Below are 17664 nucleotides of genomic sequence, written 5' to 3' on the forward strand. Positions count from 1 at the left end.
CCATCTTTGTAAAACAGCCACTAAAAATATCAGTTGTTATGTGAAGTTCATCCCTCTTGCTTGTCTTAACAACAGGCTTCATTTTCTGATTGCAGGTGACAGAGTGGGAGCGACTTAAGTGCGTGAGGAGCATAATTACCTATTACTGTTTCAACCGCACATTAACTACAGGGAGAACAGTATTGCTGACACAAAAGGAGACAATTACACATTTTATAAACGACAAAAAAACACCCATTAGTCACACAAAAATTACCCTTTTAATGAATTAATGATGTTCAGTAGCCTTTTTAGAAAATTGATTAATTCAGTGGGAAAAATTGCCCCAAAGTGGACATTATTCATCTATAGGTTCCACTTTTGAGAATAATTTACATCAATGTGAACCACAGTAAAGCCAAGACATTTTCACTTGACTTTCTGTGACAGCAACAATCATTTTAATCTCCCCTCCATTGAAATTTCTCGCTAAGATGCTTTATAATGTAAGCTGTAGACATGAGTGACAACGCGGACACGCCGACCAACATCTCCTTGAGCGCCAGCGTGAGCGAGTCTCTGGAGTATAAGACTGTGTCCGTGTTCCTGGTCCTGTTGGTATGTGGGGTGGGTATTGTGGGGAACGTCATGGTGGTGATGGTAGTCTTCACCACTCGCCACATGAGGACCCCTACCAACTGTTACCTGGTGAGCCTGGCCATAGCGGACCTCACCGTGCTGGTGGCGGCGGGACTGCCCAACGTGGCGGACAGTCTGACCGGGACGTGGGTGTTTGGACACGCCGGTTGCCTGGGCATCACCTACCTGCAGTATCTGGGCATCAACGTGTCGTCATGCTCCATCACGGCCTTCACGGTTGAGAGGTTGGTGTCCGTGTCGGGGCGTTTGCTGGACAGTGCTTTACTATATGTGGGTTGGTGGTTGAGGTGGTTTTTGAAGGCGAATGTAGGAAGTTGAGTAAAGGGATGTCACAATAAACAACAGTGACATTAGATACATTTCTGTTCCAACAGTATGTGTACAGCTTTATTAAATCAGAACGTCTGAATGCAAAAGTAAATTGTGATATAAACAGCCAATATAAAGCACAACACTTGAAGGTGGGGTTTTTTGGAGTCCAAATTGACTTGGAATGGCTTGATTTTACTAAAATAGTAAAGATGATTATGTTTTAGTTCTTATAATCCTATTTTAATCAAAAATAATCACAGTTTTTGATTAACCAAATAATCTTAACATCCTCAATTGAGTATATTGTTTAAGTTGATATAAATGAGGCTACTTTTTAAATATTTTAAGTATTTATTTATTTGATTGGCATTCTGATTGGCCGAGTTTCACGTTGACGTCATAATAAACCTGTTCTAAAACGAAAATGAATGCTTGTGGATATGAACAATGTAACAAAGGGTTTGTGAGCGCTAAGAACAAGTGAAACAGATTTAAAAAGCTACTTCTGGTTTTGCGGTGTGAAAATCAGGTTTAGACGATGTAACACTCATAACTCACAACATTTACAGCCAAGACTAATTTGCAATGAACGTCTCTTATAATTCATCATTATCAATGTTATGTTATTAAAAAATAAACTACTGTCATATTTCTGTTAACGGATATTATTCTTTACTGTTATCTAATGTTACATCATAGTCAATTAATGTCAAGAATTTTAATACGGTCTACACCTTGTTTGCAATTGTTAAGTTTATTAATTTCAGTGGCTGCTAATTTGCCTGGCCTTGCTATGCCATTACTCGTAATACTCCAGAGTCAAGTTAAATTAACGCCTTGACCTTTTGCTGTTAACAATGACCACTTTAGTTACTGTGAGCTGTCTAGAACACGAGGAGCTTCAGGCACACACTCCACACACTGCTTTAAATATAGTATAATAGCACTTTCATTTAGAAACACTGTCTGTTGCAGTTTGTCTTCATTGAACACTGAATACATTTAGCATGAGTAACACTTCAGCATTGCAGGGTTTGCGCCCTTGCCCACACCTAAAAGAATAATAGGTGACCTTTAGATCACTTGTATTTTGTGTGTGTTGTATTGTGGATTTTGTCGTATTTGCCTTGTTGAGGTTGATTACTGCATTACTGTCCCTGAGCCGCGAGTTTAAGTGCCTATTTTGTGCACAAGCAAAATTCTATTCAAATTCTATTCAAATAATAGTGTGGACCTGAAAAGCTTGATTACAAAGTTTTTTAAAGAAGCATTTTTAACATGAGTCATCTATCAAAAAATGAACTAGAACGAACACTATAAAAGGATATCTGCGTTAGGTTTAGAGTCAGTGTTGTCATTACTACGTAAATAGTATTATTAATCTTGTACTTCAAGCTCAACTATACTAAAAGCTCAAATTATTTAATATATAAGGTTTTTTCACTTATATATGTATTAAGAATTGTGTCTTATCCCAAGAAAAAAAACATCACAAATTGGGTTTATCTCTACGTTCCACAATATAGCATTAAACTTTTAGTATCGATTATATCTATCTATCTAGTTAGAATTTATTCTACAACAGGTGTTTTTATTGATAAAAATACCTAGAAAAAGGTTTGTAGGCACGCCTTTCCACAGATCCTATCTCCAAGTCGGCATTTTGGCGTCACCTGCTTGTTTAAAAAAAAGTGGAATGGTCCTCACCTCTAACCTTCCGTTAGAGGACTAAATGACGACCGTATCTATGCCATACAATGAAAGTTCTAGGCAAAACAATGACATCCCCATGGAAACATGCAGGTGGTGAAACCTCTTTTAGAAAACTTACCTTAAGTTGCGTTTTCTTTTGTACCTTTTAAAGTTGCGTTTTATTTTACCTTTGTATACAATTGTAGACAATTTGGATCATAAACAAATCTACTCAAAACTTCAAAAAACGAAATAAGACCTTTTTTTAAGTTAACAGAACAACATTTATTCTGTGTTTTTCTCTTCACCTCAGATACATTGCCATCTGCCACCCCATAAAGGCTCAGACTGTGTGCACAGTGTCCCGGGCCAAGAGAATCATAGCGGGCGTTTGGATTTTCACCTGTATCTACTGCATGCTGTGGTTCTTCCTAGTGGATATTCAGGTCAGTGTTCAAGAGTAGAGTGCCAAATATGCTAATCTGTTCTTAAACAGTGTGTCTGTTCTAACACGCAGGTGGGCCAGGACGGACACGTGCAGTGTGGCTACAGGGTGAAGCGTGACCTGTATTTGCCCATCTACCTCATTGACTTTGCCATTTTCTACGTCATCCCTTTGCTCCTGGCCATTGTGCTTTACGGTCTGATAGCACGCATCCTCTACCTCAGGTAACTGCATCTGGACACGGGCACAGCACATGTGGGACCTTTTCAGGTCAGTTAACGTAAACCAAGCCAAATCAAGCCATTTATTAAGAATTATGTCTGTTACTTAAACTTTTAAAATATACCTGTTTTTTATCATCTATTAATTTTAAAACAACAACAATGGTGAATAATGATAATAATGACAATATGTGTGGTGGCAAATTACTGCTGACATCTAAAACAATTTCTACCTTCTCCCCTTTCATTCATTCATTCTATTCATTTCTACAGGGAAACCCCAATGAGCAATTACCCAATATATAACAAATTTACACATACAATATGAGATACAATTATCTAAAACAAGAACATTGGCACTGTGTGTAGTCATTGACCAGTGCTTTAAAATCATTAACATAAAATGTTCCACAGGAGCAAAGTTGTTGAAAGCCTTTTTCCTGTCTCTGTATTGATGAGGATTCTTCTTTATTTTTAAAGAAGAATGACAATCTGGCTTTAAGATTATTTGTCAGCTCTTGTACGTATTTGTTAAAGGAGAGTTTATCATCGATCCAGATGCCCGAGTATTTGTAATGGAGTACTTGTGCAATCATATTACCATCAAGCGTAAGAATAGATATATTTTTTGGGTCACAAGAGTGTCTTTTGGAGAACAGCATACATTTAGTTTTATTTTAATTCATTAATAATTTTAAATGAACACAGTTTTGTTAGATGGAGTGAAAATCAACTTGTGCAGCAGAAGGTGCCTTAGCAAACAGAACTGCATCATCTGTGTACAAGTGGATGCTACTGTGTTTTAGATTATGCCCAATTGAGTTGATGTAAATTGTAAATAACAGTGGTACAAGGAGAAACTTCAGGTTGAAAGCCATCAACAGAAACAGCTTGAGCTCTATTTGTGAGGTAATCTGCAAACCATTTTTTAGAATTTGTATCGAACCCAATCGCATCCAGACGATCCAAGAGATCCTGTGATCCACTGAATCAAAGGCCTTTGACAAATCAACAAAAACAGCAGAACATTCCAATGCAATAGCAATATAATGTATAACTTTGGTAGCAGCTGTGATAGTGCTATGCCCTGGTCTAAATCCAGACTTGTAGTTATTTAAAATTGAATATTTGGTTAAGAAAGCAAACACATGGTTACTTAAGAGTTTTAGATAAGAGTTTTGCTTGGCAGGATAGTTTTGAGATTGAAAGGAAATTATTCAAATTATTTTTCTGGCCTCCTTTGTGCAAAGGGAGAATAAAAGTAGTTTTTCATAGTAATGTGATACTTTCAGTTTGAATTGTGAGATTAAAAACATGAGTTAAACAATTTACTATTAGTGGGGCTGATAACATAAGTAACCTTGGTTCGAGGGTGTCAGCTCCAGTGGACTTTTTTGGATCGATAGAGATCAACATATTTAATACTTCATACTGTGTAAAGGGCTTAAGGGAAAATACTTGATCATCAGGTCTATTCTCATGTATTAGGGCAACAGCAACAGACCAGTGTCATCTTCACTACAACCCCAGCTAAGATGCAAAGTGTTCATTGACATACAAGAAACATGAACAACAGGAATGTACAGAAATGGATGCAGTTTTTTGGTTTCTGGCGATGAGGGCTGTTGGCTCCCAGGCCTCAATACATCTAGGAGATAAATTAGAATAGTTAGAATAAGAGGGCTGGAGAGAGGGGCACAAAGTCACGAATGCTGATGTGTGTAACCTTGATGCTTAAAAAGTGTAGCCGCCGGAAGGGGCGTGAAAGGGGTGTGGTCACAGACTGCTAATTGTATGTATTTGGCACTCATTATGAATTGTATCTACCACATTTATTAGTGATTTATTATAGCTTCAAGACAAAAATAACACTTTTTATTGCTTTAACAGACACAAATAATTATGAGTACAATTGTGAGTGAATGGTGGAAGAATATACTGTGGCGCAACACAATTCTGCCATGTGCACAACACAAGCAGAAGTCCTGATAAGACTTCCCTCACACTCTCAAAGCTTATTTAACTGAAATTAGATTCAATTGACTGTATCCACAAACTGACACGCCCAAGAAAAGAAGCGTTGTCATGTTTGGTTACCCTTCAGGTTATTTGGCTAAAACCCCTAATCAGGTCCCAGTGATGACCTTTTAACATCACTGGGACCTGAGGGTTGGGCGGATCGCAATTGATATTCAGACTCTACACTCAGAGGTGACATTTGCATTATGTTACAGCTCCTTGCCCAACCAGTCTGAAACCAGTGCAACCACCCTGCGCCGCAGCTGCAGAGAGGGCCCTGAAAGTAGTGGAGGGAAAGGGAGCCGCCCAATCCGCTCTGGACACTCTTCCAGGAAACAGGTCAGTGCTTCTAACTACATTTACCCGGTGTGTACCCAGCCTTCTCCTGACACCTGCTCTTATCTCCCCAATACCAGTCCCACATCACCGCTCTTGACCCATGTCTTATATATCTGTGAGTGTAGAGGGCTCTATCTCACCCCGATTATGTCCCGTTATCCAAAGCCTCAGTAAAGTGCCCTCATGGTGGCTGTCCGTCCTCCCTGTTAAGAGCCCTGGAGGTAATTGGGTTGGTAATGGCTTTTTTGAACAGTGAAAAAAGGCCTTTTCTGGAAAAGCACTTCTTTGCTGAGATTGCTTCAGGCGCTTGTGTCTACAATCTATTCTCTGAGGCACTTTGCTTTTCAAATGTTCCTTTTCATAAGCATTTAACCTCTCAGTTGTATTATCACTATATTTCAAATTTGACACAAGATGGCAATAACTATTGCATTAAGTTGCAGTTGCTTAGAAATGTGATGTCATGATTTTGTTGTCAGATATTGCCCCAAACTTTTCTTTTCTTTTGTTTTTTTAAAATTGTTTTGCCTGTAGGCTTTATTAGACAGAGGAGGGCAGGGTGTTATGGGGAAAGAGAGAGGAGAAGCAGTAACTCATCGGAGTTGGGATTCAAACTCACGACACTGCGGCCGGCTGCACTTGGAGCCTGGCATACTGCCCCACAATTTTCACCCTTTGCATCAAGACAGGTCAAACCAAGATGAAAAATAAAACGTTGCTTCTGCCCACAGAAAATGTATAGTAATTTCAGTCTCTCTTATTTTGAAGCTGTATTTTTCAGAAAAATCAATCAACTCAATTTTGTGCTCATTAAGGACAAAATTATACCGTTTCACTAGACAAAAAAAAGCATAACAAAAAAGAAAAACATATCCCAGATGTCAAAGTCACTATGATTGACTATGACTATGATTTCATGAAAATGAATGGGACTAAGCATAAGATTGAATCGTTTTCAGCTACTTTTAAACACAGTAAATGCTACGTTCACATGTAAAAAAAATACTTTTTGCTCAAGTTCTGAGTTTTTAGGCAGCTCTCCCTTTCTCAAATACAAAACCAAATATTTATTGAAAATGCTTCTGTGTAACGCACTGTTTTTGACAAATTGTAAGACTACTTTAAGGCTACTAATGCAGAGTGTAATGCACCTATAAATAAATGTGTCACACTGAATATCTAACATGGATTACTCAATATTTATTGATGTTTGCCTGCAGCCACTGGGCATTAATTTTAGATTATAACTTTGTATGCATACCAGGCTCAATATCTTCTCTTCCTTTGGGACCCAATTACTTTGAATGATAAGTGCTCACATATAATATCATTGAGTGATTATAAAAAAAGGCTGGGTTCGTATCGATGTTAAGACTTCATGGCAGCCTTCAGAAAAATACCCTTGTAGATTTTATTACATCGCTGTGCTCTTTGTTTTAGAGATAAGAGTCCAGGCTGATACAGGTGATAGTGGAGGTACATAATGGCACAGTGGCACTATTCACTCTTGATATCATGCAGGTTGATAAAGTTTTGTATTCCCTTTATATATACCAGAGATTCTCATAAAAACAGCTCCACTTTGTGGTCCGGCACAATATTAAAGGGCTTTGAGAGAATTACAAAAGCCATAGACCTGTTGGAAAAGGCCGGACTGTTAGCACAGCAGTGGTCTTCTCTAATCAGGCCATTCAACGTGTTAGCCGACCATTTCATTTTGTCTGACGCTCAAACTCAAGCTGCAGCCAACAAATAAAGTATAAATAACACATGGTGGACATGAAATAAGGTGTGACATGCAGGGGAGCAGAAGAAATGAATATACTGTACACTTGGGTCCATTCCACCTGAAGCTCCTGTAGTGACCTATAAATAGTGCAGTTCCAAGATTATATATTACAAATCACCATAACAACTGGGTCAGGTTTTAGATGAAGTGTAGAATGTGATAGACCCAAAAGGCACCCCTTCATTTATAACAATATGCATTATTTACAGGTACAGGCATGTATAAACTGAAATAGCAGACTTGTTTTGATCATAACCCAATTTAGCAACTCAAAGTGCCTTAATTTACAAAAACTATATTCAGCAAAAATAATAATTATTATTTGTGTAATACCACACAAAACACCAAAACACCACACAATTGTTCACCCCCAAATACTTTGCCCTTCAGAACAAATGTTATCTTTTTCAATGGGAAGGCAGTTCTGTCATATCAGAATCAGAAAAGGTTTATTGCCATTGTCATTGAACACAGTTTGCAAACATAGGAACTTGTCTCGGTGTTAGGTGCAACATAAAACAATGAATAAAATAATAATAATAATAGCAACGTCTATAAAGTCAATATACATATTTTATTCTATATATTTTATTAGTAAATTCTTGATTTATATTATAAATCAAGAATTTACTAATAAGATATAAAAACAGTTATAAGAACAGTTATTGTACAGAATAAAAAATACACTTGGTATGTACACAGATATTTACACAAAAATGTACAGATGGACGGAAATAGCGCACAAAGTAAACAGTGCGTGAAGAGTATTGGTTGAATCATTTTTAAACGTGTTAAGTGTTCATGAGTCCAACGGCAGAGGGAAAGAAACTGCTCTTGTATGTTCTCGGATGATCTGACCTGCTCATCCCAGAGCCCTGGAGACGTACAGGTCCTGCAGAGATGGAAGTCTGCAGCCGATCATCTTCTCAGCAGAGCGCACAATGTGCTGTAGTCTCTGTTTGTCCCTGGCTGTGGCTCCAGTGTACCACACAGTGATGGAGGAGGTGAGGATGGACTCAATGATGTAGAACTGCACCATCATCTGCGCTGCAGCTTGGCTTTCCTCAGCTGCCACAGGAAGTACATCCTCTGCTGGGCCTTCATGCTGATGGTGGGCTCCCACTTGAGGTCCTGAGTGATGGTGGTGCCTAGGAAGCGGAGGGAGTCTACGGTGGTGATGGGGGAGTCTGTGATATTGAGCGGGGCTGTGACTTTCCTGAAGTCCACAATCATCTTCACTATCTTCTGGGCGTTGAACTCGAGGTTGTTAACACTGCACCAGGACACCATCTCCATCTGAGATGAGCCTGATGAGTGCGGTGTGGTCCACAAACTTGATCATTTTTACGGAGTCGTAGCTGGAGGTGCAGCAGTTTGTGTACGGGGAGAAGAGCAGAGGAGTACACAGCCCTGTGGAGTGTCTGAGACGTTCTTCCCCAGCCGCATGCACTGCCTTCGATCCGTCAGGAAGTCAGTGATCCACTTGCAGATGGAGTCAGGCATGTTGAGCTTGTCCTGGAGCAGAGCAGGGAGGATGGTGTTGAATGCAGAGCTGAAGTCCACACCTAGGATCCTGGTGTAGGTTCCCGGGGAGTCCAGATGCTGCTGCTGGTGGGGGAGGTGGGGTTGTGTGGGCAGAGGTTTCCAATGTGGGGGAGGGGGTGGTGGCCTCGAACTTGGAGTAGAAGGTGTTGAGCTCCTCAGCCAATTTTCGGTCGTCTGCAGCGCAGGGGGCTCTGGGCTTGAAGTTGGTGAGAAGCCGGAGCCCTCTCCACACAGAGGCTGGGTTGTTGTCAGAGAACTGCTGTACAGTTATTGTACTGTGATCTAGCTCTAGAAACCTTCTTGCTAAATCCATACTTTGCATCTTTGTAGCGCTCTCTGTAACCAGCCCTGTGCGCTCCCTCCTTCTCAGAATCAGAAAAGGTTTATTGCCATTGACAACGACATAATTCCCAAACATATAAACTTGCTTTGGTGATTCGGTGCAACATAAAACAATGGACAATGATAAAACAACCTGTATAAAATCAAAAAGGGCATGCATTAAGAAAAACAATTACAATCTACTTTAGGATGAAACATAAAATTCTTCTGCCTTAACTGCCTCAGTTTTGGTGTGAACCAGGGTTTGTCATTATTGAAAGTGACTTTGGAGTGTGTTGGTATAATGTTGTCCTCACAGAATCGAATGTATGACGTCACAGTGTCCGTGTGCTCACTCTAACTATCTGTGGCAGCTCTGAAAACCTCCCAGTCTGTAATGTCCAAACACGCTCCTCCACTGCCTCATTGGTCCACTTCTTAGAGGTCCTCACTACAGGTTTGGAGAGCTTCAGCCTCTGTCTGTACGTGGGGATCAGGTGAGCCATGGCGTCATCTGTTGAGCCCACAGCAGCTCTGGCCACACACATTCATGCACAAAAACATACAAACCCAAAGTTCCCCGAAACACCAGGGCATCCGTCTGTGGTGCCATCCCCACAAATATTTTGTAAGGCTTATACTTAAACTTATAATATTAATTTGCACTGAATTTGTAACACTAACTCACAAAAAAATCCTGTTTTCCCGTTTCCCTTGGAATAGCCCAAAACTACTTTACAAAGAACGCAATTCACTCTTCCCCAAATCAAATCATATAATGACATAATCACCTCCGGCCGGTTTCTGTGGCATTACAAATGTGAATAAAATCAGTAGTAAGCCACACCAAAAACATACTTACTTGCCCAATGACACATTCCAAATCAAATCATTCAATGCTTGTTTTCTTTGCAAATTTAAAATAAAAACTTGCTGTTAACCCATGGTCAAAAAATAGTTTTAAGTGTGAATTTTGATATATTTGTGGGGGATTTTAACCAAATAGGAAGTGCAGCTTGTGCAGTGCAAAGGACATAAGTTAAGGGCTGTTGTATTGGATGAATTGAGACTTTATATACCAAATGCGGCTGAACATGCACAAAGGCCTTCCACTGCAAATCCTTCAAGGGAAATGGCCTGTTTCAACTCAAAACCAACTCTAAAACAAGGAGAGTGAGACTTAGGGGAGAGAGCTGCTGTGTCTTCAGTTCAGAGATGCTGATGATCGATTAAACCAATGGAAACAAGGCCTTGACATTATTATCAAGCTCCAATACTACATATACTAATAATACCAAAACTGGTAAGCGTTCTGAGTTGCAGGAGTTGTTGCTCTGCTCCTCTCTGTGTAACGGGCAGGATGCACGTCCCTGGAGCCAAGATGGATAAACCTCACAGCAGATTTTATTAGGATGAATGCATTGCCATTCACTGCAATGGTACCGGGTCAGAGAGCTTCTGATTGAAAAAAAGATAAGAAGAGTCAAAGGCATTTCAATGTGTTATGTCACCATCAGCGATTACATCTGTCAAAGTAATGTTGAACAATAATTAAAATGTCTGCTTCTAAACCTGTGTACATGAAATAAATATTAAAAAGTAGAAAAACATTGCCAGTGGTGTCCATCAGCAGCATCATCAGCCATTTTAGAAACCATTCCAATGACGTGTGCTCATAAAGGACAGGACATTATTCAGAATATTCACACCTTGAAATATAACACAGCTCACAATTTAATTTCACTATGAATAATTCATCCATATAAGCGGCAGGTGGGTCATGGAAATGGATCCAGTTTATCATGTGTTAATCTGACTAATAAATGTGATTTATTAATTAAAATGCATAGTGTGAAGTGTCGTAGTCTGGTTTATAAACAAAAAGGCTGTGAGCAAAAAAGGAAAAATCTGATTTCAACTGAGAATAAAGGCAAAATAAATTTGAAGGTGGATTATGTAAATATTCTGGTGGAGATTTTGCCACCTGCTGTTATTGCTTTGCCTGGAATGTTCCACAGTATGGCATTAAAGATTCACCTGGTCAATTTACAGGACAGATCAGTGAAGAGATGACCCAGCCCACTGTAAAAATGCATGTTTTTCAAGTAGTGGTTTGTTTTTTAACATTAGAAATACCTAGAATTTAATAAATGTAAGAAAGACAAGTCATTCCATACAGCCACATTCCTGGCAAAGCAATAACAATGATAAAAGCTGATGGTGAAGTCCCTTCCAGATGAGCTACAGTGCACAGCATTGAGCTATTCCTCATCCAGTTGACCCCAACCAACAGCAATGTTTTGGTAGCACTTTATAATAAATACACTTATTCCTGCCTTAAGCTTAATTAAGTAGTGTCTAAGCCTGAATCATGCTTAATAAACTATATGTTCAATATGTCTTGCTATATTATGGCAAATTAAGGTGTTCTTTTCTTCTGTATCTACCTCTGTATCTACCTGCGTTGCATCAATGAAATTTCCCTATGTGGGACAATAATGGATTATCTTATCTTATAAAGTGGCACAGCTTTTATACTATTTAAATGATGTGTATGCATATGTATGTTTTAAAAAAAAAAAAAAAAAAATGGATGGATATAATAACTACAATAAAATGATATTAGTAGTAAAAAACAAACAAACATTGCAGTGGTTTCCTAGCGTTTAAAAGAAGTATTCTTACGCTGAAGAATGAGGAGGCGTAACCGATTCTGAGTGCTCCCACGCCTGGCGTAGCTCAACTCAAAATGAGATGAAGTATCACGTTTTGTAAGGGAGAAGTAACTAATACAGCTTCTTACATAAGACATTTTACATTATACATAATTACATAGAATGAAACACTTTTACTCAAAATTATATTTCCCACTGGCTCTCACAACCATGTAACCCTAGTGACCCTCTCGTCCTCAGATACTCACATATCTCGTCCTCAGATACTCACTCACAGTCAGTCTCCTAATTTGATGCGTTGGGTTCCTTCAAAGAGCAGAAGATTTGCATAATGAGCCAGTGCTATTCGAATGTTCTCGCTCATCCTCCTGTCACTTCTCACTTGACAAGACATCTCCATCAGATGATTACAACAGCTTTGTATGTGCTAAAAATATAGTCAAGAGTTATGGATGAGCGGGGCGGTTGCTCAGCCTGATAGGAGCAACTGCTGAATCTGAAATGAAGTGGAGAGAAATGTCTTCGGAGGGTGGGCGATATTGACAAAAATCTTGATGGACTGGAGTATCATGATCAGTCCAACAGAAATGTATTTGAAATTGTTTTTAAACATATTAGTTGAGTTTTAATTGTCAGCCAAATATTAAATGTCTGTAAAATGAATTCCAAACGTGCAAAAATATCACCTAATACCATTATTTTTAATCAAAAATCTAACTTTTTACTATAAACAATATACTCAGCATTAACATTTTGCATAACTTCCAAACAACATTCACAATATTATCTATATTTGGCCCACCTCTACTTCAGAGACTCCTTAGAATAATAGAAATCATCTCTAGTCTAATATAATAGTTAAATAAACTAAAGTACACAAAACTTGCTAACTAATACGTGCTTTAAACTTGGACCCGACAGACCCCAAACGTTTCAGACCCATATCAAAGCTCCCGTTCATGTCCAAAATCCTTGAGAAGGTGGTCTCTGAACAATTTTCAAATTTCCTTGATCAGTCAAACATTCACGACTCTTTTCAATCTGGTCTCCGCAAACATCATTCTACGGAAACCGCATTGTTGAAAGTGTCCAGTGACATTATGATGTCTGCTGATTCTGGGAAATGCACGGTTTTAGTTCTGTTGGATCTGTCTGCAGCCTTTGACACTGTCGACCATCATATCCTGTTGAACAGACTGAGGGACCTGATTGGACTATCGGGGTCAGTTCTTCATTGGTTTTCCTCATATTTATCCGGTCGGAGCTTTAGTGTTGCTGCAAACCAAATAATGTCCGACTCAGCTGATCTGTTGTGTGGAGTTCCTCAGGGCTCCGTCTTGGGTCCCGTCTTATTTCTGCTTTATATAATTCCCCTGGGAATGATCATTAAAGAGTTTAGTGATGTGTCCTATCACCTGTTCACTGACGATATTCAGCTATATTGCTCTTTTAAACCTTCTGAGATCCAGAAGCTGAAATCATTGGTCAGTTGTTTAGTGCAAATAAAACACTGGCTGAGTAAAAACTCCTTGCAGCTAAATGCTGACAAAACAGAAACTCTGATTATTGCCCCTGATGATGCCATTCCAGGGATAAACCAGTACTTGGGTGTTTTAGGCCAGACTGCTAAACCAAGTCTTAGAAACTTGGGTGTTGTCTTTGACAAAGACATGTCTTTAGAGCACCACTCCAAGCTGTTGACGAGGAACTGTTTCTTTCAGTTGAGGAAAATCTCTAAGCTCAGGAAAATGGTGTCTCAAAATGACCTGGAAGTTATAATTCATGCATTTGTGTCTTCACGTTTAGACTATTTTAATAGCTTGTTTTCCTGTCTTAACAAGAAGGAACTCTCTCGTCTGCAGCTGGTCCAGAACTCTGCAGCAAGGATCTTGACCCGCACAAATAGAAGGGCCCACATTTCACCCATTCTTAAAGCCCTTCACTGGAGCCGGTCTCCTACCGGATACAGCTTAAAATTCTTGTTTTGACTTTTAGAGCTTTAAATGGTCAGGTCCCATCGTACATCAGCGATCTGATTAAACCATACGCTCCCTCTCGCTCACTAAGGTCCTTGGACCAAAAACTGTTATTGGTTCCTCGCACCCGTTTTCGGACCAGAGGAGACCGATCCTTCCAGGCTGTTGCCCCCAGACTCTGGAACGATCTTCCGTTCTCCCTACGGTCACTGGACTCAGTTACTGCTTTTAAGGGTCAGCTTAAAACCTTTTCATTTAGTCAAGCCTTTTAAATGCACTTGTTTTACGGACTGATTTTACTGTATATTGTTGTATATGTATTGCTCACTGTAAGTTTTTTGTGTTTTTATTGTTTTATTCTGTGTTTTGTGAAGCACTTTGTGACCTCTGTCTGTGAAAGGTGCATATAAATAAAATTTACTTACTTACTTACTTACTTACTTACTACTTTAAGAGCAGAGTCTGTGGTGTATTGTAAGTGAGGATAAGGAAGAAATCAAACTAAACCTGACCATTTATGGACCATTAGATGTGAAAAAGCAACATAAGTATGTATTTTTTGTCATCTGCTGGTCGCCATGGTAATGGCTGAGAAATAGCTGTAGCGGTAGACCTAAGACTTGAGTGATTAGTCTTATCAGTCCCAGTAATACCACACAGCGTCCTGCTCCTCCAGCTTAGTGACATCTTGTGTGCTCCACAGTCCACACCACTGCAGGTAGACTCAGGTAAAATAAGTGCTGGGCCAGGGGAAGATAGCAGGTATAATGCACAGCCAAAAGACATTTAAGATAAAGACATAAGCCTAAGCCAGGGATTGCCACCTCAGCAAGAAAAGCACACAAATAGATCTCGCAATCCCATGCACATTCTTGTTTTCCCTGTATCATTGATTACATTATTTTATTTGCTTTCGAGGTGTTCGCACAGAGGCTGGTAAAGTGGCATTTCAATATTCTGCTCCCTACATGAAGAAGTGATTTCAATAGGTCAGATCAAATCTGAAAGGTTTGGGAATGGGATCTATGGTTTGTAACTGTTTTTAAGGAACACTATATACATATATATGAATGAAAATAAAAAAAACATTTCGTAAACTATGTAACAATTAGATACCAACAATGTAAACACATTTACATTGTTCACCCTATCTAAATATATTGTGTCACCCTTTTCCATCTTACTATTTTATGTTAAAGATTGAATGGACGATTTTTTTGGCAAAAATCTGAGTCTTATTTCCTCGTGGCGTGGACTGCCGATTAGTCCTGCCACGTATCAATCATAATATGCACCTACCGCTCACCTGCAGCCGCGTGCGGCTCGTCCCACATTTCCGCGTGTCTAAGCGCATTGATCTATCATAATATAGTTCCCTCAGTGTACGGGGCAAAATGAAGACGGAGAAAGACTGTTCGAGCTGACTCAGAAGTGGACAGAAATCTACGGGAGACGAGAGATGCGATGCGCTCCGTTGCGCTAATAAACAAACGCACGTGTGTGTTGTATCAGTCCGTACGGGGGAGTGGCATGCACACTTCCGCCTGAGTTCTCAAATCGCCGAAAAATCGTCCATTGCGCCTTTAAATTAACATATTTTAAGTACGGTAGCTCATTTTCAAATCAAAATTATTTTCTTTGGATCAACATAAAGTTATGCTTTTTTCATTTTATTCGTTGTTATTTTGTAAATGGGTCAATTTTGTACTGCAAATGCAGCACAAAATCTGACCACTGCACACTGTCTGCATCTTAAAGTATTTTGTCTTGTCTCTTATTATTTTATCATTATATTTGTGTTTTTGTAAAATTGTGGTATCAAAATCAGTATAGAGCCTTTTCCTTAGTATCAAGTTTGAAATGCTAGTATTGTGACAATACTAATTGTCATTAGGACAGAATGTGCATCCGGCAAAAAATCTGCCAAATCACCAAACTACTGATCTGTTGTGGTAAAATCCTGAGCGTCTTCTGTTTTTATTTGGTGTAGCTTTTTATGTTGAATGTTCTTCTTGATCTAAACATTGTTTTGGTCTAATACAGGGGGGTCCAAACTTTTTTCACCGAGGGCTGCATTTTGAAGCTTATACAGAGCAGAGGGCCACAGACAACACGACAATGAAGTTAACCATTCCAAATGTTGCATTTGACATAGTTTCGATGAGTCTCCACACCTTTAATAAGACTTGGAACATAAATATTAGGTTGATATAACATAAATATGTTTGAATTTGTCCAATTTTACAGTAAAAAGTACAACTTTTTGTTGTTTGAGCCAACTTAGCAGGAAGCCGGAGGGCCAACAGAAATTGGTCCGAGGGCCGCATTTGGCCCCCGAGCTGCAGTTTGGACACCCCAGGTCTACAACAGGGATATGTGTGCGCATTATCTTAGACTTATGGTTGATAAGATGTCTGTTTCTGCATGAAGTCACACTGCCCTTTGTCTGTTTAACCAGGTGACTAAAATGCTGGCTGTGGTAGTAATCCTGTTCGCACTGTTGTGGATGCCCTACCGGACTTTAGTTCTGATCAACTCCTTCGTGTCCACTCCTTATTTGGACGCCTGGTTCCTGCTCTTCTGCCGAACCTGCATCTACGCCAACAGTGCCATCAACCCAGTTATCTACAATGCCATGTCGCAGAAGTTTCGTTCTGCATTTCGGGGGCTATACCGCTGCCAGAGGCAAGAGGGCGCCATTTGGACCATGTCAATGATACAGAGCGGGTTCGGCACAGTCAGAGACAGACAGAGCTCCCAACCACACGACGATGGGGACAAAAAAAAGAACTCGGAAATTAGTCCACAGCACAATGGTAGTGGGCAACCTCAGATTATAGTTAATGGCACAAAAGCAGGACATGAGGGGGCCCCAATGGCTTTCACATTTGAAACTCTGCCCCCAGTGGAGAACGTGGAGAAGACACCTTGTGCAGAGGACAACACAGTTTCATTTTCAAGCTCACTCATAACAAATGAACTGCACAAAATTACAAAAATGTGAAATGTCCATACTGTGTATTTTAATATTGTCTTGTAAACCACAGCAATGATCACAATAATTCTTTATAAACACATCACTGACATCCGTCCTTAAGACATTGCCTCTGCTAATCTCAGCCAACACTTTGTAAAACTTGAAAAAAATGAGAAGAAGAACATTTTCACACCAATTACTGGTTTGATTTACATTGAATTAGTTTATTATTCCCTTATAAGTGTGGCTTTTGTGAATAATGTAAATCTTTCAGGAAGATGGCGGTATTATAATCAGTTAGAGACTTTTGAAAGACTCAAAGCATATGCACTATTATGGGTCACACATATTTGGCCAGTTCCATTGAAGTCCTGCATAGGTTTACTTCAGAACACAGTGTGGACGAGGATCTCTCACTCAGTGAGCTATGGGACAGGGCTGAGGACAGTGGTGGACCACACTGAGGCACTGGGACAGAGACTGGAGGGATTCTTCTGAAGAGAGACACGTACAACTCTTGCAAACTTTATTTTACGATCTGTGCACAATGTAAATCATATACGTTGTTGTCTGAGTACTATGTCAAGTTGAATGTTGTGATATTCTTTGGGTTGTGTCATGGTGCTGGGTGGGGTATGTCTGTCACCAACCTTTTGTTTTCTTTTCCTTCTCTTTCGTTCTTCACTACACTGCTCCTCACCATATAGCCCTACC

At 39.6% G+C, this 17664-nt stretch overlaps 1 protein-coding gene across 2 annotated transcripts; it reads left to right on the forward strand.

The window, feature by feature from the left end:
* Positions 1-293: 293 nt before the first annotated feature.
* Positions 294-16996, forward strand: trhr2 (thyrotropin releasing hormone receptor 2). Of its 2 annotated transcripts, none has more exons than XM_072435592.1 (5): positions 294-863; positions 2957-3089; positions 3161-3312; positions 5544-5667; positions 5745-5920. In XM_072435592.1, exons 1-5 carry the CDS (start codon positions 499-501, stop codon positions 5784-5786), a joined length of 816 nt encoding a protein of 271 aa, XP_072291693.1. In that variant the 5' UTR covers positions 294-498; the 3' UTR covers positions 5787-5920. The 2 variants fall into 2 exon arrangements, with proteins under 2 accessions (XP_072291693.1, XP_072291691.1); XM_072435590.1 differs by lacking the exon at positions 5745-5920 and adding an exon at positions 16432-16996 and having other exon boundaries at positions 305-863.
* The last annotated feature ends 668 nt before the right edge of the window (positions 16997-17664 follow it).

Source organism: Eucyclogobius newberryi, unplaced genomic scaffold, assembly GCF_026437365.1.
Source record: "Eucyclogobius newberryi isolate DKJ021-1_F unplaced genomic scaffold, fEucNew1.0.hap1 SCAF_7, whole genome shotgun sequence".
In the NCBI taxonomy this organism is placed as follows: Eukaryota; Metazoa; Chordata; class Actinopteri; order Gobiiformes; family Gobiidae; genus Eucyclogobius; species Eucyclogobius newberryi.